A 25,036-nucleotide genomic window follows, 5' to 3' on the forward strand; every position below is an offset into this window, starting at 1 on the left:
AGCGGAGAAATGGGGTCAGAGGATTAAGGAAGTGGAAGTTTTGAATAAGGGAAGATGGAGAGAGATTACTAGGCATGTGGTTTCCATGGAATGGAGCCTATGGTGAATATAGAGTAGTCTTCTCTGGGACCATCCGGGGTACATGGAGGCATAAAGCAAGTGATGTGATCCTAGACACTAGAGTGGTTTCCAAAAAAAAAAAGATTATAACTGTAACCCCAAGAGAAAGACAGTACTGACAGCATTTGAGTGCATAGCATTGATTAAGTGGTGTTTTTAAAGCATTCTCATTGGGGTGTTCAGTGGTCATGGTAAGAGGCCACTGTATGTCATGTCATGAAGAAGTTCAATAGATTTCATAGAGTTAGTGAATGGTCCAGGGTAGGAGGGTCAGGGTACCGCTGATTCTGAGATTCTCAGCTTGCTCAGAAGGACAAAGATTTAAGGGAGAAGGGAGTGGGTTGCTAAGAGCCTTCTCTTTGTCAGGCCAAATTGAAGGTTCAAGAAGAAATACATTTAAAGATCATTTTGTGTGTTGTGTTTGTTTTCTGGGAATGGGAGAATGGCTGAAGGTACTGCAATGAAGCTGGATTTGATCAGAACAGAGAATGGAAAAGCACAAAGACTGCCTTTAAATAGGAACATGGATGTGACATAAGCAAGGATCGTATGCTTCTCTTCCTATATACTTATTCCTAGAAATCACCAACCTCCCTTATTCCATTTTTTATAAATTGTACCTCTCCCTCCAGATTAGGCTTTCCTGACCTGAGCACAATTACAATTATATTATGAATATTTTCATCAGCCTTAATCAGCATCTGTGAACAAACTGAGACACAGAGTTCATGGCAGAGATTGGCAAACTCAATCCAACCATGGCTTGCTTTACCTAAAATTCTTCTGAGTATCTGGTCAAAAGGATAGGCAAATCCCACTTCCCACTCCTTCCGGTTCCCTGGGATCCCACCTTGCAACATTGTTACACTGGTGGCAGAAAGTTGAATATGTCTAGAATAGAGGTTTAAAATAAATATAAGAATAGAGGTCATGAATTAGGTTTTTATTTCTTGCCTTGAAGTGGATGGCTTGAGGCTAAAATGAAGTATCTTCTGTGAAGGCCTAAGTGGGGGTGTCTGACCTAGAACTTCCCTTCCTCCTTTTCTCATTTGCATGCTAAAGAAATGGTATTACATTTTTTCAGATCATATATGTGAAATGTCCTCCAGGGAAGCTTACTGTTACCCCCCCAAACTGATACAAAGCAAGGTAGAAAGCTACAACAATTTTGAGAGTGATAGGTTCTTTAGATGTTAAAAGATTCCAGTAGAAAGTCATTAGGACTGAAATGTAGGAATAAAGTCCATATTTTTCCTTCCATGTCAAGCAAAGGACAAACCATTTTTATTTCCTTTGCTATCAGAGAAGTCGTGTAATACTTTCGTAATGTGAAGTCATTCATGTTATTTATGTCCATTGGCATAACACACATGAAACTGAGAATAATCTTACTGGTTCATTTAGTGATTAAATTATATGGAATTTAATATGATTAAAAAGAGCTGAGTCATTTATTTAATATGAATCGATAGAAACAATAGTAGACATTAGATCCAGGACAAAAAAGAGAATGCATAAGAAATTCCCTTCCCCCCCACCAAGCTAACAATCTCAAATAATTATAAGAATGCAACTTAATTTCTTTGCTTGTCTTCACATGATCCTCTGGAATAGAAAATCAAGAATAACTGCAGGTAGAACTGTCGTCTTTAAAGGTAAAGATTTGGGGTCTTAGCTGCTTGGTAGCTAAATACAGAGCCCATTTCCAGCAGTGCCGCTCTTGCCCGTGAGGTTTCTCTCCATTGCAGAGCTGCCAAACATTGCTCAGTGCTCTTCCCCAGCAATCTCTAAATCTGGCCCCAGCTATCACAGTGACACTGTGAGCTGCCTTCAGAGTGAGGACCAGCCGAGAAGCTCTGGGCTTGCTCCTCCTGAGAGGAACCAGATCCCTCTCCTGTGGGGGGAGACTGAAGGAAGACACACCCCTGCAAACTTGTTTGAATTCATTCCTCACCCAGGAAACCATCCACAATAAAAGGGTGTATGGCTTTGCAGGGGTTTTTAGAGCAGCCCCCAGCAGGAACTAGACAGGATAACTTTGGTGGTGCCCCTGATGGATACTTTGAGAAGACAGCCTTGATAGGTTATTCTTTTTACCTCACCTTATTTTTGAAGATGTCTCTTGACATTCTTTTTTTCATTTCACAAAAGGACATCAGATTTCCTTAAAGTGCCCTAAATATTCCAAGGCTGTTTACATACCTGTTCTTTGCTACTCCCCCAGTACTTTTTAACCCTCTGTCAATTAAGGTTAAAGACCTATTGGGAGAGTATTTTAAAAAGAGGACGTTTTGGAGGCTAGATTTTAATTGTGCCATAATATGTCAAACATTTAATTATTCAAGACAAGTTTAAAAATTGTATTCTACTGGTCTTGCGTAAGTTTTAAAAAATGATAATATTGCAAGAACTTGGAGTTATATAAATTTTTTTTTAATTAAATTGTTACCTAAAATGAGTGGCTTATTCCCCACAAGTAGTAAGTCGGGTGAAGGAGTTTAAATGATAAATATATGGACCTTCTAACAATTGTTTTTCTTCAGTCTTAACCACAAGGCAAGAAATACCAAAACTATTACTGTCCTGCGCTATAAATATGACAGTTGGCACAGAAGATTTTAATATCGGGATGGAATAGCCAAATATAGATCTGTCTTTGTTTTTTTATGCTTTCTTCTTGTCTAGATTAAGGTCCTTGTAGACTTGCTTTTTAAAAAATTCCAGTTGTTCTCCATTAGTACAATCTCCATGAGTACAATTGATTCACCAAAGATAAGTCTTTTTGTTTACTTGATAGAAAATTCAATTAATTTTCAAAATGTTTCCAAATAGCTACAGATATATTTTCCAGGTACTGTCTCTCCTGAAACTCTTTTTTCTGTGATGAGGAATATGCATTATGAAATCTAGCCTAATCATTCCTGCCTGACAGTGTTGGACAAATATTTAAGGCTAACTCATCTAGATTGCCTGAATGCATTTTTAAGATTTTGTAAAAATCAAACAGAGCATTTGGAATCAAGCAGAATTTCTCCTGCAAAGCTTTCTGAATTAGAAGTAACAGAAGCACTGAAAGTGTCAGAGAATCTAGCACTTAAATTATGGCATTTATATGACCATTAAAATGACTTTGAATTTACTGGAGAATTTTTATGCTTTTCTGTTTTATGTTTCTTCCAAATAGCATTGACTATGGACAAAGCTGATTGACAAAGCATTGACTGATTCTCCAGGGTAGAAATGCCCTTAATCCATTGTCATGTTTGAGAATTTGGTAATTTAAAGGATTGATTTTGTGTGTGTATGTTATAAAAAAAGAGATTTCTTTTATATCTCCTTCAAGTGATCAGATAGTGGATTTTGAAGAGCAACTTAGCAGAAGTTGCTTTTCCATATTTCATTTCCACATATCATTCATTCCATATTTCATTCATTCATATTTCATTCCATATTTCATTGTCAGACAAAAATATTTTTGACAGCTAGACTCTGAAGGTCTGAAAATAGAGTGGTTAGCGTGGACCAGTTAAATTAATGTTTGGTATTACCAAGTGCCACTTTCATGTGTTATATATGCTAGTATTTAGAAATAGATTTGAGGGCGCCTGGGTGGCTCAGTTGGTTAAGCGACTGCCTTCGGCTCAGGTCATGATCTTGGGAGTCCCTGGATCGAGTCCCGCATCAGGCTCCCTGCTTGTCAGGGAGTCTGCTTCTCCCTCTGTCCCTTCCCCCTCTCGTGTGCTTTCTCTCTCTCTCATTCTCTCTCTCAAATAAATAAATAAAATCTTTAAAAAAAAAAAAAGAAATAGATTTGAAAAAAAATTTCTTGTGACAAGCTCCTGGAAAGCCATATTTCTAACACATGATTTATCTACCTTTATAAATTGTACTACTTGAACAGTTGCTCTGGGGCACAAACAGAAAATTAGCACATACCTATTTTTCTGAGGTTGGTTCTTTGGATTTTTTTTTTTCTTTGTCCTGAAAACAGATATTGTTTTTCCCCAGTGCAAATTTCTATGTAGTAAACAGTGATCATCTGGCAAACACTAGACTCATTACCAATTTTTGATTATTATTGTGTCACTCTATGACTTAAAGCTATTACTTCTTTTTTTTTTTTTTTAAGATTTTATTTATTTATTTGACAGAGAGAGACACAGCGAGAGAGGGAACACAAGCAGGGGGTAGTGAGAGAGGGAGAAGCAGGCTTCCCGCCGAGCAGGGAGCCCGATGTGGGGCTCGATCCCAGGACCCTGGGATCATGACCCGAGCCAAAGCAGACGCTTAAAGACTGAGCCACCCAGGTGCCCCTGCAGTTGTTTTTTTTTTAAAGATTTACTTGACAGAGACACAGCGAGAGAGAGAGAGGGAACACAAGCAGGGGGAGTGGGAGAGGGAGAAGCAGGTTCCCCACTGAGCAGGGAGCCCGATGAGGGGCTTGATCCCAGGACCCTGGATCATGACCCAAGCCGAAGGCAGTCGCTTAACCAACTGAGCCACCCAGGCGCCCGAAGCTATTACTTCTTAACCTAAAAAGGAGGATCCTGAAAGCATTTGCATTTAAAGATTCTAACATTTCCCATGTCCTGTCTCCTTCAAGGGAGAAGCTGGGTGATTTAGTTCTAAATATGTATCCAGTTCTTCGGGAAAAGATGATGAGACTAGATTTCCCTTCGCCTGTATTTGTACTGAGGTGTTTGAAGGAGGAAAGAAGAAATCACCTTGCTCATTGATAGCAGACAACTCCTCACTCTTTTTTTCCCAGTAAATCTCAGATTTAGATATATTAGAATTAGAGGATAGAAAAGAAGTCAGAGAGCACTGAGTCCATTCCCCACTCCCTAAATTCACAGCCATAGTGGCTGCGTCACCAGGATTCTAACCTGAGGTGGAGAAAAGGAAGTAGACAAAGGTCTCCTTATTGTACTGGTTGGCCAGGACTCTGTGGCGGTAACTAAACCCTTGGTCACTTCCCAAATCTCGCAGTGATGACTTAGGATATGGGTGAGAGGAGCAGAAAACAACAGGCTCCGTTTTCTTCCGGCCAATACGTATACTATACACATTTCACAGCAGAACAGTGACAGGATATTTCATGTGAGTGCTTTTCAGAAGTAAAGATCATTCATTACGTGTTTACTTTGGTCCTCTGTGTGATGGCGCTTTGGTAAAATAGGGGATATGCAACATCATCTCTGCTTGGTTTTTTAATCCAATAAAACAGATTATAATAAACTAGACGGAGAATATCAATCCTGTGAAGTCAAAAACAACAAAATACGAAAATGACCTTGCCATTGACTGGATAAGAAGCTACTTGTATTAATGTCTATCAATAGCTTGTTAGGAGCCTAATGAGCCACAGGAAGTGGGAAGGACATGTTAATGGGAAGGCATCATGTGAGCAGAATAACTATCAATTGATTTATGTGTTTGTTATTCATCGATTCATGTTTACTCGTTTAATAAAGGATTTAATGTTCTTCAAATTTCCTTGTGATATATGTTTCTTTACTCAGAATCCAATTGTAAATGTGTATTAAGGAAATCTGGCTTTGCAAAGTGATCTTTTTTTTTTCTTCTTCTTCTTTTAAGACAACCAGAAAGAGTTGTTTTTGTTACCTTTTTTGTTTCATTGTGTTTTGTTTTTACACCAAGGCACATGGTACTTGAACGGAGACAAGAAATAGTTGTTCCTAAATGATCCCAAATCAATTCCAGTCAAAAGATCATTGAGTAATCTCATTTTTGCAATGTTTAAAGCTATTATGAAGATTATGCCATATCAAATAGGAAATCCCTCTTGAAAGACATGCACATTGGTTAGAACAGTGAAAAATAAATCTGCCCTCTGGCAAGAATTACTGGTTTTTCAGCCAGACGCAGCCCTGGTGAAAACTGAGGAGTTTCCAGCACTTCCCCCAATAGATTATGGCAAGTGATAGATGTCCTTGGCATAAAGTCCAGGGATACTGGTATATGTATTAAGAAGTAAGCAAAATGGGTATTAGATATAAAACAATGATAGTTATCATTTCTCAGTTGATTGCCAATATAGAGAGTATCTGGTCATTACCAAGAGAGAAGAAAATTAATGGGTTTCTCCCCCCTACAGGTTCAGGATGCATTTAGATGCCGATTGAGAAACTGTCAGGATCCGATCAATGCTGATTCTTCAAGTTCTTTTCCTAATGGGCATGCTCAAATAATGGTGAGCTTTTATTTTCCTTCTGACTCTTGATTAAGTAATGATTTGTGATGGGAGTAAACAAAATATTCTTACTACTAAAATAGTATCCAAGTCCCATTTTGAGTGACTTTGGCTTTAGTTCATTAACAGATTTAGAACTACCAGATAACCATTCTGTTTGAATTGTTTGGGAGTCCCAGATCTGTTATGGGCCCCCTGGTGTGTTGAGTGTGGGGTTTCTACGCAACACCAGAGTATTTTCATCCCTGCACAGAATGAGGGATAACAATTTGTCCACAGGAACCTGTTTGTTTACAGACCAGAACACTATGGACCTGTTCTTCTGGTCGTAAAGCATGGTTCTCAGCCTTATCTGTGCATTAGAATCCACACTCCAGGCCAGTGAAATCGGAAAGTCTGGGGTGGGACCCCAGGTATTGGTGGTTCCAATATGCAGCCTAAGATTAGAACCACTGCCCTAAGGCAGAAGGGCATGGTCACAATTCCAATGAAAACTCAGTCATTGTACATGAGCTCTGACTGGTGAGATTAAGTGGTCCTTTAGGCATAAGCACTTTGGTGTCTTTTAGAAATGAGATAAGATTTAAACTGATTCATTGAAAACAGGACTTAAATAGAGATTGCTTTTACCATATACTCAATTTATTATGAATGTTTTTGGATTAGACAACATAAAATAGTCAAAACGATATACTAATAACTAAGACTTAAGAAGGAATTATCAATTCTGTATTAAAACAAACAGATGAGGGGTGCCTCGGTGGCTCCGTCGTTAGGCATCTGCCTTCGGCTCAGGTCGTGGTCCCGGGGTCCTGGGATTGAGCCCCGCATTGGGCTCCCTGCTCCCTGCTCAGTGGGAAGCCTGCTTCTCCCTCTCCCATTCCCCCTGCTTGTGTTCCCTCTCTCGCTGTGTCTCTGTCAGGTAAATAAATCTTTAAAAAAAAATTAAAAAAAAAAACCAGATGAATACTGAAATTTCTAATTTAAAACATTAGAATAAATTTTAAAAATTCTAAATAATATCATCCAGTATATGACTGGAAGAACTTGATTAAGATGGGCTAATTTAATTTTTCCACTTAAAAAAATTAACTGATCTGTTTAAAAGTATGGGGATGAAAGTGAACTCTAGCAGGTTGTAGACCAGATTAGTATTGTTTAATCTTCGATTATAATTCCTAGATCTAAAAGGCTTTTGTCAGTTTGAATGAAAATGGATCATTTGAAGAGCCTGGTCTGACTGTTAAGGGTTTGACAAACCTGTATTATAAAATACTACATTATACTACCTTATAAACAATATATTCAAAGTGAATAAAAATACAAATAACAGAGACATTTAAGTATGTTCATAATAATGCACATTCTTTTTTAGTGTGGTTTAAGGAATTGCCTTGAAACTCTATTCTTTTATATATGGTGTCAGTCTCCTGACTGAAGATGACAGTGGGTATTGTATTGCTTTATTAAAATTGTATGCCACTTTTCCACTGCTTTAATTCAACATTTGGTCTCTAAGAAATAGGCTTGAAAATAATTTGATTACTCCTCAAGAAACTTCTTTTGCACAAAACAATAATCTAGTACTGCCTAGTCAGATATCTGTAAACTTTAATCTAGTTAGTAAAAGTCACTCGAGGTCTTCATTAAATGATGATTCTGTACCTTATTATTTGTTGTTACAGACAGACTTTGAAAAGGATGTAGACATTGCTTGTCGATCAGGTAAGAATATATGGATTTTGAAAATATCATTAGGGGGCGCCTGGGTGGCTCAGTTGGTTAAGCGACTGCCTTCGGCTCGGGTCATGATCCTGGAGTCCCTGGATCGAGTCCCGCATCGGGCTCCCTGCTCGGCAGGGAGCCTGCTTCTCCCTCTGACCCTCCCCCCTCTCATGTGCTCTCTGTCTCTCTCATTCTCTCTGTCTCAGATAAATAAATAAAAATCTTAAAAAAAAAAAAAAGAAAAGAAAATATCATTAGGGAAGTGAAATCACTTTTATGATTTTGATTTTAATGAAAATGCCACAGCTTACACATCACATATGCATGTGGATGAATAAATAGAATATTTCAAAGGGAAGCACTGTAATAGCAAAATGTGGTGGAGGGGGAGGGCGGGGGGTGAAGGGAGAATGAGGATTGACAGAGAAACTAAGAATGGTTAATAAGAAGCACAGTGACAACAGGAAAGCATGGACTACAAGACCTAAGACTTCCATTCCACTGCTTCCTGGTTGTCAGGTCTAAGGCCAGTTTGGCCTCTTTGTGCCTCACTTCCATCATTTGTGGAATATGGGTTGTTGCAAGGATGAAACACAGTGTGTATCATAGTTGCTGCCGTTGCTACGTGCTTAGTGGGGCCCAGAAGAAACCGTTCGGTGCTCTCTGCATTAGAGAGCTAGGGTCCCACGGACGGTGTCCCCAGTGGGTATCCTCAGCCTGGGGCTGAACTCTCACCAGGAGTAGATGACTCGGGAGTTTCAAAGGAAACTACATGTTTCATTTTTTGGATAATTCCAGTTGTTGCAAATGTTTCTTTATATTGGGGATATATAATATACCTTATTTTACCTTATATTCATTGACTTTAGTGCTGCCTTCTAAAATAAGAGTGGCTGTCTACTTCATCTAAATATCCAGATGTTTGGAAGCAAATCCTATTTAGTCCAGTCCAAGCCCTTTTTCTCCAGGCTAAACTAACCATGGTTCCTCTTCATTCCTCATAACATCCTCCCCGGCAGGCACAGTGCCCACATAGCCTCCAGTCTGTCAAGAGTTTTTAAATTATGGTGCCCGAACGTACACACTTATTCAGCATTTCTCACAGTCAGCACTTTACTTATATTAATGTTATCTACATTTGCATTTCATTTCATAGCAACTGGTACATTACTACTAACTGTCAACTTGTTGTCATCTAAAATCCCTAAGACCTCTTGTAGTAGTTGTCAGGACTTTACCAGTAGAGGATTTGGTAAAGGCTCTAGGTTTTTTCCTTGAAGAAAAATCTGGCCTTGCATTTATCTCTCTTTGTGACTTTGCTAGTTTCAGGTTAGCCTTCTATCCATTTGAAATTTTTTGGCCATTGAAAGATTGATGAGAATACCTTCTAAATATTTATTCAAACTGTCAGTCAAGGAATTGGATGGGAAGAGAATGAGGATAGAACCCTGCTGTGTTCAGTAGGACACCTCCCACCCACCCCACATGGACTCCCTTTAAGTATATATACTTTTCAGAATCAACTCATGACCATTAAACATCTTTGCAGGTTGTGAGATTACAGAGTTGTCATAATCACAAGAATATGAGAGACTAAGTTCATATTCTCATTTCTGAATTCAGTGAAAATACTCATAGCAGAGCAGTAGAATAACTATCATAACTTGGCAACCCACCCACAGTGGGCCTGGGGTAGGGGATTAGGAATCACTCTTTCTTGTTTAATATCTAACAAAATACTGCTAAGAAACAGCCTCAGTAGTGTTTGGTTTCCAAAGTCTACCATTTCTGTTTTTGGACAACTGATCAAACATTTTCCCTTGCTCTATCTGCTTTCCATAATTTCTCAAAGATCACTAGCCATGGTGCCAGGTTCTACATCTGTGTTCCAAGATGGATGTGATCTGTCTGGGGTCCAGAAGCCTGAGTTTCTTTAAAATAACTAGGCATTCATTTAATTCCTATTTTCCTACATTTAGTTTCCTTTCAGCCTTTTTTGGCGTACTCTTTACAGTTATTGTTGAAAGAGGAACAAAGTAGTTTTTTCCAGAGCAGCAAGGAACTTGTTCGAAGTGCAAACTTTCAGGCCCTACCCCAGATCTACTGTGGGGTGGGGTACAGTTACCAGTGTTCTCACAAGCTGTCTAGGTACTCTGATGCATGCTGATGTTGGAGAACCACCGTATTAGATTATCCTACCCAAGCCATGGTCTCATCCATCAGTACTCATCCTGCTCCCTTGTTAAATTACCCCCTTTCCCCAGACTTTGTTGCATTCTGGGATTTAGTATTCCTAATACAGGCCAGAACCGTTATTTTGTTGGAAAATATTTTTGTAATTTTTTTCATTTTTTGTCTGTGCCCTTTTTAACTGAGCTCATCAGGAACTTGCCTTGAGTTTTTCCTAGAGGTATCTGTCCAGTTCAGTTTTAAAGTTTCAATTCATGGGCTCCGAGTAATCTTTCTCTAAGTTTTGTTGAAATTCACTTTCCCAAAGGGTGGAATATATACCCGATTATGCAAAATATTTAGGTGCTTTTTGTTTTGCTGTGTTGTGTTTGTGTTTTGCCTTTTACAACTTAATTTCTCGTAAAAGCCCCATCACTTCAACATCATGTTTGTGCTGTGTAGGTGGTATGCATGTGTTTACGTTTCCATTCAAAATTTGGATATCCATTTTAAGCAAGTCTGAGAGGCAAAAATATCTCTCATATGGAGGAGACACTACTTCATAAGAAGAACTGTCTTTCCCCAAATAGTTAAGATACACAATTTTTCAGTAAAGACAGCTGTGTCATGTCGTAAAAATATGGTAACTATAACTACAAATCATATTAACTGATACAAAACTAAATGTATCTTGCACAAGTACAGATTATAAAATCAATATTCAGTACCAAAATTTCCTTTATGTTTTCTAATATATTCATAAAAGTATAAAATTATATATGTCCTTAATGTAATATGACTGTTCCCATAACTTGCCTTTAAATTGTACGGCTATAAATTTTGGGTTAGTTTTTGCATGCAGTTAAAGATTGAAACTGTTCTTCCCTGAATTTGGAGATTTTTTAAAGTATTTTATTTAAAATGTTATCAAGTCTATTAATTTAACATACTTTGCCCCTTAATGTTTTTACGTAAATTTTTCCTGGCAACCACAATTCATTACTGATCTGAGGTTGGGAAATAAGTTTTTAAAACTGAATTAGCCCATTTTTATATAATAAATACAAAAACTTACAACCAAATTGTGGATTAATAAAAAAAAAATGTAGATATAGGTTTAACATGATTTTTAGTGTCTCAAATAAAGAGACCTAATACAATAATTAAATACCGCATCTCTAAAGATAAAAGATATTACATGAATGATGCATATTTTTTTTCTGAATGATGCATGTTTTGAAATAATTTTTAAGGTTTCTCTTCTTTGTAGTCAGGGAAGACATAATCTTCTGGTTTTTAACCTCTGCTTTAAGGAGTAATCATTATGATGCTCTTTGAAAATTGGTTAAAAATGGGTGAAGTTCAATATATCTGACACTTTCCTGAGGAAACAATGAATCAAATATTTTATAGTCATCTCTGCCTAATGAAATTTTCGGCGACAACTGCTCTGCTTCGTGGGTAGAGCAGCATCAGGTGGGCACGGCACGTTGAACCAACTTACACAGAGTGCTCTTCTGTGTGTTTTCAATACCAAACTTACCAAGAATATTTTTTCAGAATTTCATTCTTTCCTACCTCAAAACTGACATCTTTTTACAACTAAGCATGCCTCAAGTCATTCTGCTACTATTACCCATAAGATACGACTTTCTTCTTACATAGAGACAGAAGAAAAAAGCTAGAATACATTTTAATTAAAAATTCTGAATTCTTGGGTGCCTGAGTGGCTCAGCTGGTTAAGCGACTGCCTTTGGCTCAGGTCATGATCCTGGAGTCCCTGGATCGAGTCCCGCATCGGGCTCCCTGCTCGGCAGGGGGTCTGCTTCTCCCTCTGCCCTCTTCCCTCTCGTGCTCTCTGTCTCTCATTCTCTCTCTCTCAAATAAATGAATAAAATCTTTTAAAAAAAAAAAATTCTGAATTCTTTTGTTAGTTTGTTTTTGTTTGGTTTATGTTTTCATTTTCCCCCCTCTCTTACTACAAGTCCTCATGAATTTTTAATTTTTCTAAGTCATTATTTTTCAGGCTTAAAATTAAACTGAGTTTTCAGAGGCTCATATGGTTTTTTTCCTGCTTCAAGTCAGTGGCAACTTTAACACCACCCCCGCACCCCACCCCGCCTCAGGGGCATTCGAGCATATGGATTGATCTTGTAAAAAAATTCTTCTTTACCCCACATGGAACTGAAGATGATAAATACTTTTGAACCCTGTATGTACCTTGACCATATGGACTTCATAGATAAATGTTCATTAATTTTCAACATGCATAATTTTGAAGGAATTTCTAATGCAGTATGATGAAATTCTCCTTGATTACCTCTTTCAAGAAGTATTTTAATGAAGAGAACTTGTAGAATTCTTTAGGGGAAAAGCCTTTGAGAAAAAGCCAAATTCATGTGAATATATCCATGATTTCATAAAACTCTTTGCAACAAACTGATGGAGAAACTTCTCTGGTATCTGCCTTTCCCTGAAAAGCTATGCAGAGTTGTTTAAGAATAAGGTATGGAGATTTTTGAAAGTTCATTAATCAACTTTCAGATGTGTTTTAGCTATGGACTACCTGAGATCTATGAAAGCATATCAGAATCAATAAAGAGTGATTGAGTAATCTGGACCATCTACAAACAATAGATATATAATTTTTTAAATATTATTTTTTAAATTTGATTAAGGAATTTGTTTCATAGAGAGCAGAATACAGTAATGAAAAAATAAAAATGCATTAACTTTCTTTTGTGAATTTTTCTATCCTAATTTACAGTTCTTCATAAGGATATCGGTCCTTGCCGAGCAGCAACAATAACAGGAACGCTCTCTAGGATTTCTCTAAATGATGACGAAGAAGAAAAGGGAACAAACCCTGAAGGGCTAAGCTATTCCACACTCCCTGGAAACGTCATTTCCAAAGTCATTATCCAGCAACCTACGGGTATGCACATGCCCATGAGTATGAATGAGCTGGGCAATCAGTGTTTGAAAAAAGAGAACAGTGAATTGCGAAGAACTGTGTACTTATGTACAGATGACAATTTGAGAGGAGCTGATATGGACATGGTCCATCCTCAAGAAAGAATGATGGAAAGTGACTATATCGTGATGCCCAGAAGTTCTGTAAATACCCAGCCATCAATGAAAGAAGAAAGCAAAATGAATATTGGTATGGAAACCTTGCCACATGAAAGGTTATTGCACTACAAAGTGAATCCCGAATTCAACATGAATCCCCCTGTAATGGACCAGTTTAGTATGAACTTAGATCAACACCTTGCACCCCAGGAACATATGCAGAATTTGCCCTTTGAGCCTCGCACAGCTGTGAAGAATTTCATGGCCTCTGAGTTGGATGATAATGCAGGACTATCAAGGAGTGAAACTGGGTCAACGATATCAATGAGTTCATTAGAGGTAAGCAATAGAATAAACCTTTCCTTGATATTTGAGATATTTGATATTTGAGAAATTGATTCATACGACACTGGATTGAAGGAGAAGACTCACATTACCTTTTGCAGTTATGTATCATACACAAATTTTTGGCACGTTGGTATTAAGATTCTAGACATACTTTTTTTTTTTCCCAGTAGTACATCAGAATGCTCTTTCTCAAGACCATGTTTTGAAAAGGGAGTCCTCTATATTTAAAAGGATATCAATCGTAATTCTTTCATAATGGGAATCAAGTACAGTACTCATAAAGGAAAAAATAGAAGATCCTCTTGATGTTTCTCAGGTTACCAGAGATCCTTTTGGTGGTCAAAGTAGTTCCTGGATGGCATTACAAACTTAAACCAAAATCTGGATTTTCTGTGTGAGGGCATCCATTAAAAATACCAAAATTGGAATGTTTCTGTGGAGTCTTCCATTACACTGATTATAAACTCTATTTTTATGTTAGATCGATATCTTTCAGAGTAAGTGTTTTGCTGTCAGCTCTTGTAGAATGATGACCACTAAAATTTTTTGTCTTAAATTGTGAGCTCTCAGGAGGGATGCACATTAATCAGATTAAGAGTCAAGACTCCGAGGTCTGACCACATGGCTTTTCTATAAAAACAAATTCCCCTCAGCTTCTTTTCTACTTATAAAATGAAATACAGAGTAGTCAACCGTTATCAATATCATTCATATTATAATTAATCAAGTAAGACCTAAGGAATGTGTCTTTTTTTTTTATCAACATACATCATGTTACTGTTTTGTCTGTGACTTTTATATCTAGTACCTTGAAATTTTGCTATAAACCTACTGCTGATATGTATGTTTAGTATACAGTGCAATCCATGCACTCTTTTGCATGTATGGCCAGTTGTTTTAATATGATAGGTCATTTCATAAGACACTACTTAGAGAAAGACACTATAACTGGTTGCTTACCCTTTCCATCAGAAATATTGCTGATCATCTTACGTTCTTGTGTTCAAAAGTGCACAGAAGCAGTTGTCCCTCCTTTCTCCCCACAAAGCCATTCCTTCTACTAGGTTAACAGGAAAAGAGATCCTGTAAGGCCAGAGCAACTTGATGAGTGGTGTGATTTTGAGATTTTTCCCAACTGGATCAAGGAGCTTCTAGATGGGAAAAGTGGTGATGTGGATGGAATCTAGAATAAATCCCCAGGTTCTAGATCAGTCTTAACAGAGTAGGTTTTCTGAGAAGAATCATCCCTCAGAACCAAAAGCATAGGGGCAGTGAGGCCAAGTTACCTGTAGAGGGGCAGGAGCTCCCACTACCACTGGACAAGTGTGTTCTGTCCTTCTGAATTAGCAGACAAGCTACTATTTCTCTGTTTCTAACTTGTGAATCCCAGAGACTAGCAGGTCACCTTTGTATGACCACATAAGCACAAGCTACATAATATTTATGCAAAATCACAAAAGTTTCAAAAGGATTTTCAGTGAGTGTGCATATAATAATGTAACATCCTAAGTAATCATAATTCTGATGTACTACTTGAAAATCATAATGACCATATGAGTCCTCTCTATAGAACAGCTCTTTAAAATGTGCTAAAGGGCCTGGAATGGAATTGCATTAAAATATCTTGCTTTATTATAAAAATGCTTTACATCTAAAAGCCTAAAAACCTCTCGGGGGTTTGATATTATACAGGTTGTGTGTGCTTGAACAATAGACTAAATTTCCAAGTGTTGCTCTGTTCAGTTTGTAATTTTTCCAAATCTCCATATCCTTATTATTAAGTATAAGCATCATATATAACTGTGATTCAGCCAAAAGATCTGCATTTAAATGACTTAGAGATCACAAGGCTTACATCTTGAAAGGGAAAGAAAATTCAGGATTCAGAATGAAAATTCAGTTCCTCGTTTTCATTCTTTAAAAGAATTTAATAGTAATTGCTTATGGTGACCATTTTAGGAGACAGCTGAAAGAGAATATATAGATGTGGGAATGAATAATAAAAACTATCATTTATATAGCATCTTTCATTAGCAGATCCTCAAATCACCTTAAAAACATGAGTTAATTAATCTTCACAACACCTCTGTGCAATGGATAAGTTGTTATAATCCTTGAAGTAAAGTCATTTATTCAAGGTTACAGAGCAAGTACATAGCACATCTAGGAAAAGAATCTTTCTGTCCTGATCAATTTTATGTTGTCTAAAAGAGACCGTAATGTGTCTGGACATTAGCAGGAGAACAATTTTAAAGTTCGTTTTAACCCTTGACAGACATATGGTCTTACCGTGAATAAAGACAGGACAAGGATAAAGTATAGGTATACACAGCTAACAGATTTTGGACATAGGTCTGTGACTAATGAAGATAAAGTCAGTGGTACGGCTTTCCTTATGAGCAGAGTGATGCATTGTCAAGTTGAGTTATCAGCTCTGCTAGACTGTATCTGCAGGGCCAACCAGTGAGGAAGATGATATCCTGACATTAGAGGAAAAAACCAAAAGATGACTGGAGTATCTACATAATGAAGGGATCAACGGTAGCCAGGAGGTGCCCGGAGTCTTTTAGAAGACAATGTAAAGACGCAAGTGGGTGAATATGTGGATGACGTGAGGCCCAAGCCACAGACGGTTTGAGTTGTCTCCCCCTCTGAGCAAGAAGGGAGATCACAGCCACAGGAACACCCAGCCCTGCAAACTGCAGCAGCAGAGGACGGCCAGGTGCATCAGGATCCTTTCAAGAATAATGTTCTTGATGTTCATGTGAATTCAGGAAATTTCCTCCAGAGGAGTGGGTATTCACAAATTGCCAAGTGGGGTTGGGGGGAGAAAGAGAAGAAGATAAAAGCTACCAGTTGTAGCACAGAATGTGGTTTGCATAAGGAAAAGAGAAGGCAAGGAGAAACAAGATTTAAGGGAAAGAAAACAAAAGCCAGAGTGGGTGAGTGTGTAGAATTATTTATTCAAATAAGCAGGAGGCAATAAAGAAGGAGGGAGGCTCCCCAGCCCTGAAATGCAGTGCCATTAGAAAAGGCTCTAGCCGGGCGCCTGGGTGGCTCAGTTGGTTAAGCGACTGCCTTCAGCTCGGGTCATGATCCTGGAGTCCCGAGATCGAGTCCCGCATCGGGCTCCCTGCTCGGCAGGGAGTCTGCTTCTCCCTCTGACCCTCCCCCCTCTCATGTGCTCTCTCTCTCTCATTTTCTCTGTCTCAAATAAATAAATAAAATCTTTAAAAAAAAAAAAAAAAAGAAAAGAAAAGGCTCTAGCCTTCAGAGGAGTTTGTTTAGCTACCCCCCAATTATTGAGTATAAAAAGGTTTGATGAATGCATGAAGTTTCTTGGCATAAAAGCTTATCCAGATTTTTCTCCCTGCCCAATATTACCTTCCTTTTTTTTTTTTTTTTTTAAGTAATGTGTTATCTTCCATCTGTATCCATTCGCAGGATGGGCTTGATGAGCAATTCCGAAATTGTAGTTTCTGAAAGATTTAGTTTCCACAACTATGGGATAATTGGAATTTTAATATGATAGAAATCCTCACAATGGCTCCAGCCCTCAATGTCCTCTAAATGCTTTAAGGTTAAGAAGAATAAAACTGTCAGGGGTGTCTGGGTGGCTCAGTCAGTTAATCATCTGACTCTTGATTTTGGCCCAGGTTATAAGATTGGGCTCCGCGCTCAGCAGGGTGTCTGCTTGAGATTCTCTCTCCCTCTCCTTCTGTCCCCCACTAAAATAAATAAATAAATGTTTTTAAAACAATTAAAAAAAAAAGAAAAACTGTCATCAGCACTTAAGTCATTCACCTTCAATTAATGAAAAAAAAAGTGTTGATATTTGGTATGTATAAAAAGCAAGTAACCACTAGGTGCTGTGGAGCAGGTGGGGAAAATATTAAGGTATCATAGTCCTTAAGCCATTTTGAGGACTATGAAACATAGTTTAAATTTTGGATTGTGGTCCTATTTATTTTTTTAAAAATTCTAGCTATATCATTGTAAGATAGGTCAGTATTTGCTTTGAATCTTTGGAACACTGGTATTTATTCCACAGCCTGTAGCTTGTTAGATTTAAATAATAAACATTTCCTCACTGAAAAATCTTCTCAGTTTGTATGCATGTCCTGGGCCTGTTTGGCACATGGTCCATTCTGCACCCTTTTCCCCTGTGTCACTGAAGGCTGATGCAGGTTCCTGTGCTTCTGACTGGGAGTGATTGGCCACTAGGAGGCACTGGGGAGAGATTGGAGGTGGGCAGAATCCCAGGATATTTCTCCCCTGTTCGTTCTGCTTTGGACACCATCTTGTGTCTCTTTAGCTGCAGTTTCTTAACGCTTCTGGCTTTGGCCAGGTGTCTCAGCCCCTGGGCTTATGTCACAATGCCATCTCCCTTTGTCCAGCCTGGGGGATAGTCACTTCTGCTAATCTCTGGGTTACCTCGTGATCCTGTATGTGGCTTCTCAGCTCCACTATCACTAGAATTCTTATGAAACACTTTGCTCAGATGAAAATACATTAAGTGGTTCCTCTCATTCTCCTGACAAATTATGTTTTAATTTTTCTTATTCATGAAGAAGCCCTTAATGGCTAATCAGATTAGATAGGTTACAAAATGATTTTATCAGGAGCAGAAAGTTTTGCTACTCCAGCTTTTCTGACCATTTCGGTATAAACTTAACTATGCGTCTGAAAACATTGTCAGATAAGTCTCCCTCAATTTAGAAACGGGTAGAAGGGGACACCATTCTAGACTACATTTTTATACTCCAGTTTTCTAGTCATGAATTATAGAACTCTCACCATAATGGTTTTTAAAAAGGTAAAACATGTTAGCTGTCATGTCACATCACAGTTGCCTCCCATAAAGCTCTTGTGAGGAGCAAATTAGATAATGTATGTGAAAACCCTTTGAAAATTGAAAGAAGCACTTCAGATGTAAGGTTGTGTTATTATTTCATTACCATTACATCTTGAATTTCTGTGAAGAAGCTTGAATGCTGTATTAAATCAATATTTCAGGCTTTAGACAAAATATTATGGCCTCACTTGGGAGCTGGGAGATGGTCACTAACAGAAACCATTACAGAACTGACCTTTGTCCAGAAGCCACTTTTTCTTTTTTACATTTTGTTCTCACATAGCTGTGATGAAAGGAAGGCTTGCCCTTCTTTAGTGTTTTGTTTTTGCTCCTAGATTAGGGAATTTTGTCTTTTATGCAGGCATGCAAACAAAATTAGCTGAAATAAAAGTCATTTTTCAAAATTAATTATCCTCAGGTTTTATTTTCACAGATATTTTGAATGGATTTGGTATCAAAGCTTTCTCCTTGAGTATGTTCATTGCTCACTCTATAATAAAACTTTTAATGGCAGTCATATTGCCATTTATTAGTCACTGTAATTTATCCCTTGCAGTGAATTCTCTAGTGTCTGGTCCAGTTTAATTTGAAGTGACACAAATAATGAATTATTCCCTCTGAGAAACTATTCATTGTTCTAGAGGATTTAGATATGGAAAGATGCCTCGATGCATATACTTCCTAAGTACTCCTCTGTGTAGCCTCATACTCTTGTACATTTTCTTACTCTTAAATCATCCTGAATTGTTTTTCCTTCCATTAGTGATAAGCCTACATTCCCCTCAATTGTCTTGATCCTTTTCACTGTCAACTAATCCATTCATAATGGTTTTCTTTTTTTTTTTTTTAAAGATTTTATTTATTTATTTGACAGAGACACAGCAAGAGAGGGAACACAAGCAGGGGGAGCGGGAGAGGGAGAAGCAGGCTTCCCGCTGAGCAGGGAGCCCGATGCGGGGCTTGATCCCAGGACGCCGGGATCACGACCTGAGCTGAAGGCAGCCGCTTAAAGACTGAGCCACCCAGGAACCCCCATAATGGTTTTCTTTGTGTATTTAGTCTGCCTGCTTATCCATATTCTCCCAAAGAATAAGAAAAACAACAACAAAACAAAAACAAGAAACAAGTCACGTTATTTTGGACTTGTTTAGCTGCCATAGTGGACCTCCTTTACTTATTCATCAATAATTTTGTGAATTATTGTGCCAGGCCATTTGGTAGATGCTAGGGATATAAAAGTGATCAAGACAGTTGTGGATCCTATCCCTGTGGGGAATAAACCCAATGGAAGGGAGAAATAACTGGTAACAAATGAATAATCTACAAGAGTGTACTAAGCTGGGTAAGGACCATGGAATGTGAAGGAGAGACTTGATAAGGTGATCTAAGCCTCCTACAGTGCTATATGGGGTAAAGTTAAGAAGGAACATGGCTTATGAGGATCTCTCTGGAGGTTCAGATGTTTCAGGCAAAAGAAACTGTAATACAGAGATAGGAAAGAGTTTGGAATATTTTAACAGGATTAGAAGTCCTGTGTAACAGTGGGTGAGCTCCTTAAGATGTCGTTGGCATAGGAAGAAAAAAACAGATTTTAGAGAGCCTTGTAAAACAATTGAAGCAAACAAGGACTGTTAAGTGAAATATTGTCATGATCATTTCTCCATCCATCCATCCATCCATCCATCCCTTCGATGGTTTGGGGGAAAGGATTAGGATCCAGTATTATTAGGAATGGGGATAGAGCAGAAAGTTGGAAGACAGGGAGCTACTGAAGTTATCCAGACAAGACAGGAGAATGCTTTTGACTATAGAGGTGACAGTGAAGATGGAGAAGAGTAGGTGGATGAAGAGAGATTTCAGAGGTGAAATAGATACCACTTGCTGGTGGGTTTGATGTGCAGGGTGAGAGATGGGGGAAAGTCTCTGACCTGACCAACTAGATATCTGACATTTTCTGTGATGGGAAAGACATGAAGAAGAAAAGAGTGTTTGGAACTTAAATAGTATTTACCACCATGGAATGAATGCTATCATCCAGGAGAGAAGATGAAAAAAAAAAAAGAATTCAGGACCTCAACACTTAGAAGACAATGAGATAAGGAAGAGCCAGCAAAAGGACACTTGAGAATGAGCTACAGCAAACAGGAGGGGAGAGGAGAGGAAAAGCTAAGATCATGTGTTTTATTGGGGGAAATGATTAAATTTCAAAAGCTTCTGAGAGTCCAGCAAGCTAAGGACAGAAAGTTGACCTTGGAAATTGACCAGATGCAGCTCATCAGAGACCTTGACAAGAAGAATATTAATGAAGTTTTGAGGATAGAATACAAGTTAGGATGAGTTCTAAGTGGAAAATTAGGAAAAGGAAACCACATAGAAGAACTGAAGAGATTTTTTTTTATCACCTGTGACAAAAAGGATGCTTTGTATCAAATTATTTGAGAAGTTGGGGATATATATGGACAGAGGGATTTAGATCTTCATAAAATATTTTAACACCACCCTGGCTTATTTTAAATTTATATGTAGCAGTTCTTCAGTTGTCAGTCAGAAAAATTGTTATGTCTTGATCACTTTTTTTAAGATTTTATTTATTTATTTGATAGAGACAGCGAGAGAGGGAACACAAGCAGGGGGAGTGCTGAGGGAGAAGCAGGCTTCCCGCAGAGCGGGGAGCCCGATGCGGGGCTCGATCCCAGGACCCTGGGATCATGACCTGAGTTGAAGGCAGATGCTTAATGACTGAGCCACCCAGGCGCCCCTTGATCACTTTTTTTAATAGATTCTCATTTTTTAAACACATAACCACTTTTTCTAACCACCTTTATACCTTTCAATAACTTCCCAGCAAACTCAGAGGGACATTTGAATAAACATGTAAGTCAGTTACAGTTTCCACAAACTTGAGTGCTTTGAAAGACTTTACAACATACGGCATGTATACCAAGGATAACAGAATTAAACACTCTGGTTCTTGCATTACACCACAATTTCCCAGTGCCAGATACTTCTTTAAGATAAACTAGGATTAAAAAAAAAAACAAAAAAACTAGGATTTTGCAATGGGGGACACATCATGGAGGTGGAGGTCAGCTACTATGTGTTACTGTATCATTGCTCATAAAGTATCCCATGTTCAAATGGTTTTTAAGTTACTGTAGTCAACACAAATTCTTTTACATTGCCATTAAGATTTTCTCTCAAAGAAGTATCATGCTGATGTTTTTTTCTCTTTTAAAATAAAATTGACAAATAAAAGTTAATCTGCTTGAACTTACTTTATGGCTAGAAAGCATCTGTGTCCCACTGCTGTCAGCCTTGGATTGACTGGGTCCTGCATTGTTATTCTTGCTGAGTTCCAGTAACAATCAATAAAATATCACAGGCATCTTGACTACAAAGTATTACCACTTTTACCCCTGAGCTAGTAGTGGGAGAGAGTGGATAAAACACAGGGTTTGGAGTCAGAAGACCTGAGTGTGAATCCCAGCTCATTTGCTTACTACCCAGGTTAAGTGAACAAGTCATTTTAACTACACTGGTCCAGAGTGTTCCTAATTCATAGAATGGATATAAAAAAATGATACTTTCCTGACCATCCCACAGGGCAGGTAGCATGTTCAAATGTGAAAGCACTTTATAAACTGAACAGTTGGTACACTTGGTCAGTATTGTGGGGATATGAATTATAGAACACAAATTTTAACCTCTCCTGGGCTCCGAAAATCTGCCACATTTTTCCCATTCTCTAATTTTTAAGTCTTCACTGCTTATCCCCACCACCATCATCTTTAAGCTCTTTAGATTGAAATCTGTGTGCTTCATTTGTTTACTTCTTCATCTGATCCTTCAAGGCTGCTAGTTATGCTATAACTTTGTTAGAATTTAACTTTCATAGAATTCAATAGAAGAGCGAGAAATCTATTTATAGGAGTATATCTGTTTTCTTTTTCATATTTTATATCAATATAGGTGCATAGGTGACATCACCCATCAGAAGCGAAATCTCTTTCTGGTGTTCTTCTAGGTCGCATCTTTTGTTCTTGTTCCTAAAATATGGAGCCTTTAGTGATATGTGTCCGTCAGCATTTCCAGTTCTTAGGCTACACAGCTTTGCATTCAGAAACAGAGCAACGTATGGTTGTTACGACCTTTGGCAACAAAGAACCCCTCAATGCTTGCAGCAGAAGGGTCTCTTACTTGCTGGCTAGCTGAACATTTTTCATAAGATCTCACTATTTAATTTTCAAATGGAACACAAAGCTCATGATTAATGTTCTATAGTAACTTCTTAAAACTGTTCCCAGGCTTGCATTTTGCTGTATTAAGGAAAGAATTTTGCTTAACGTATACTTACAAAAATATCCTGCTGAAGTCACAGTGCCAAGAAGGCAAAGCATTCAAGAGGAGAATGGAAGCACTGACGTTCAGTATGGCATATTGCAGCAAAGTGTGATGTGCCACATGGGAGCCTGATATTTATACATCACAGTTAGATAACAATAGTGGTGGGAGATGGCAAAGGAGGCCCGGGTTAAATGCCTCCCTGCACACGTTTCTCCTTCCAGGATGTCACCGGGGCTAGGCTACGGTGATGCCAGAGACAAGGACCAAAATGACATCAACATGCTATTGCCATTTAATAAAGCAGTCTCCTTCTCAGTGTTCTCCTTGATCATACTTGAAGACTGGATTCTGTAATCCAGCTCCACCAAAACCAATTTCAAAACTTTGACTTTTTTTTAACAAAATCTTTTAGTATATCCCCTTCTGTCTAGTGAAGCATGCTTTGGGGAGTTGGTTCATAGGGAGGCTCTGGTTCTACAGTGACAGTGTAACTCTAGCTGCAAAAACGTAGGCAGGTGTTTCAATAAACTACATTAGTGCCTGTATGTCTCTACTATTTAGCAGTTACAAGAATCAACTATCATGAGTAGGATTCCCTGATACGTTTTTGAACTTAAGGTAGGTAATGGGATAGCAGAAGAGAAAGGAAACGTTTACATGATATTCAACTGCCTAAATATTACTTGTTTTTAATATTTATTTTTTGTTTCACCCCCACTTCCTCAAAAAAAATCCAAATTAAAAAAAAAAAAAACCCTCATTGGAAACTTGCTTTTGTTTTCTAAAAATTTGGAGGACCCTTTCTACATTTACCAGATATCTCCTTCTATATCAAATCCCTCTGAGCACATGCTAAGTGTACCTATCCTACACTAATATTCATAGTCACATTAATTTCGTTTAATATTTCCTGATTTTATCAGGCTTATCACCTAATCATTTTACTAATATGTATTGATCTATAACTAGAATCAGGAGCTGTTTAACAGAGTTGGAGCCATAGAGGAACATTGAGATACTGACATCTACATTTATGTTTCTCGGGGGTGTGGACTATTTTTTTTTTTTTTTACTGAATTAGAATAGATACTTAAGTTTCTAAGAACCAGTAATTAGGACTTTCCTATCATGGAGAATTACTAAATACCAAAAAAAAGTCTGTGGTTGAGACATACAGAACTTTAGGACTCAGACAGAAGGCCAGAGAGATTTTAGTAGAAATGAAGCCGGGAGATAGGCTGGTGGGAAGTCTTGAGATGACTAGATGATTTTTTCCTATATGGCTTTTAATCCTTTGTGTCTCTAAAGTAAAAAAATATAGCTTTGCTATAATAGACCTAAAGTCTCCTTAAAGATTGAAATTTTTGTGTGAATTTATATTAAAAAATTCTTACTGAAAAATTAAAGAGGTCAAGATGAGAAATACTCTATTTTTATATTCTTCAAAGTAAGAATGAAATAATATGGATGAAAGAGTTTGAAATCATAAAAATTTCAACATATTCTGTGAAGAAAATACTTGTAATACAAAGATGCAGGACATTTTATTGAAAATAATAATTTTCATTTTATTTGAAAGACTAAACATAACTTTATATTGGTTTTTCTTCTTTTAAAAAAAATCTAACAGAGAAGAAAATCACGATATTCAGACCTTGACTTTGAGGTAAGTTTCTCCGGATTTTTTAAATAATTTTAATTGCTTGAATTCAAGATTGACATATAATTACTTAACCATGTTACTCTGCAGTAGGTAGGAGCTCTACTTTTTAAAAATTAAATGAGAAGTCAAACATTTTTAATTAGAATCCATACTGTAAAACTACTTGTAGAAAAAAATTTTAACTTCTAATTGACTTAGATGTATGCTAAACTGAGATATTCCAAACAAGGAACCCATTTTATAAATACTAAGACAAATGGGCAATTTATGGTGAGGACTGAATTTGATCAGTTCAGTTTGTTATGAGGTAAGAATGTCGGTCTCTTCGTTTCATATTTGTAACAATTATATTGGTTTTACTTCAGTAACTACCTGAAAACGGAGCCTCTGAGAATGCTTTGGCTGGTTATGTAGGCTTTCTCTGGAATTGCCTTGTGTACTGATTCCTATTATTAAGGTTCTCTGTGATACATTCCAGATTCTTTTTTCCAATAGCAAGTGTTGTTCAATGTGTTCCTGTGTTCAG

General features: G+C 37.7%; 1 protein-coding gene across 1 annotated transcript in view; it reads left to right on the plus strand.

The window, feature by feature from the left end:
- ADGRB3 (adhesion G protein-coupled receptor B3) overlaps positions 1–25,036 on the plus strand; it is a 706,366-nt gene that overhangs the window by 657,957 nt on the left and 23,373 nt on the right. The window contains exons 27-30 of the mRNA XM_034991475.1: positions 6,239–6,334; positions 8,020–8,059; positions 12,996–13,639; positions 24,478–24,513. Of these exons, the coding sequence (XP_034847366.1) occupies positions 6,239–6,334; positions 8,020–8,059; positions 12,996–13,639; positions 24,478–24,513 (816 nt within the window). The remainder of the gene's footprint in view (positions 1–6,238; positions 6,335–8,019; positions 8,060–12,995; positions 13,640–24,477; positions 24,514–25,036) is intronic.

The sequence above is a fragment of the Mirounga leonina genome, unplaced genomic scaffold (assembly GCF_011800145.1).
Source record: "Mirounga leonina isolate KUSES-001 unplaced genomic scaffold, KU_Mleo_1.0 Mir_53, whole genome shotgun sequence".
Lineage (NCBI taxonomy): Eukaryota > Metazoa > Chordata > Mammalia > Carnivora > Phocidae > Mirounga > Mirounga leonina.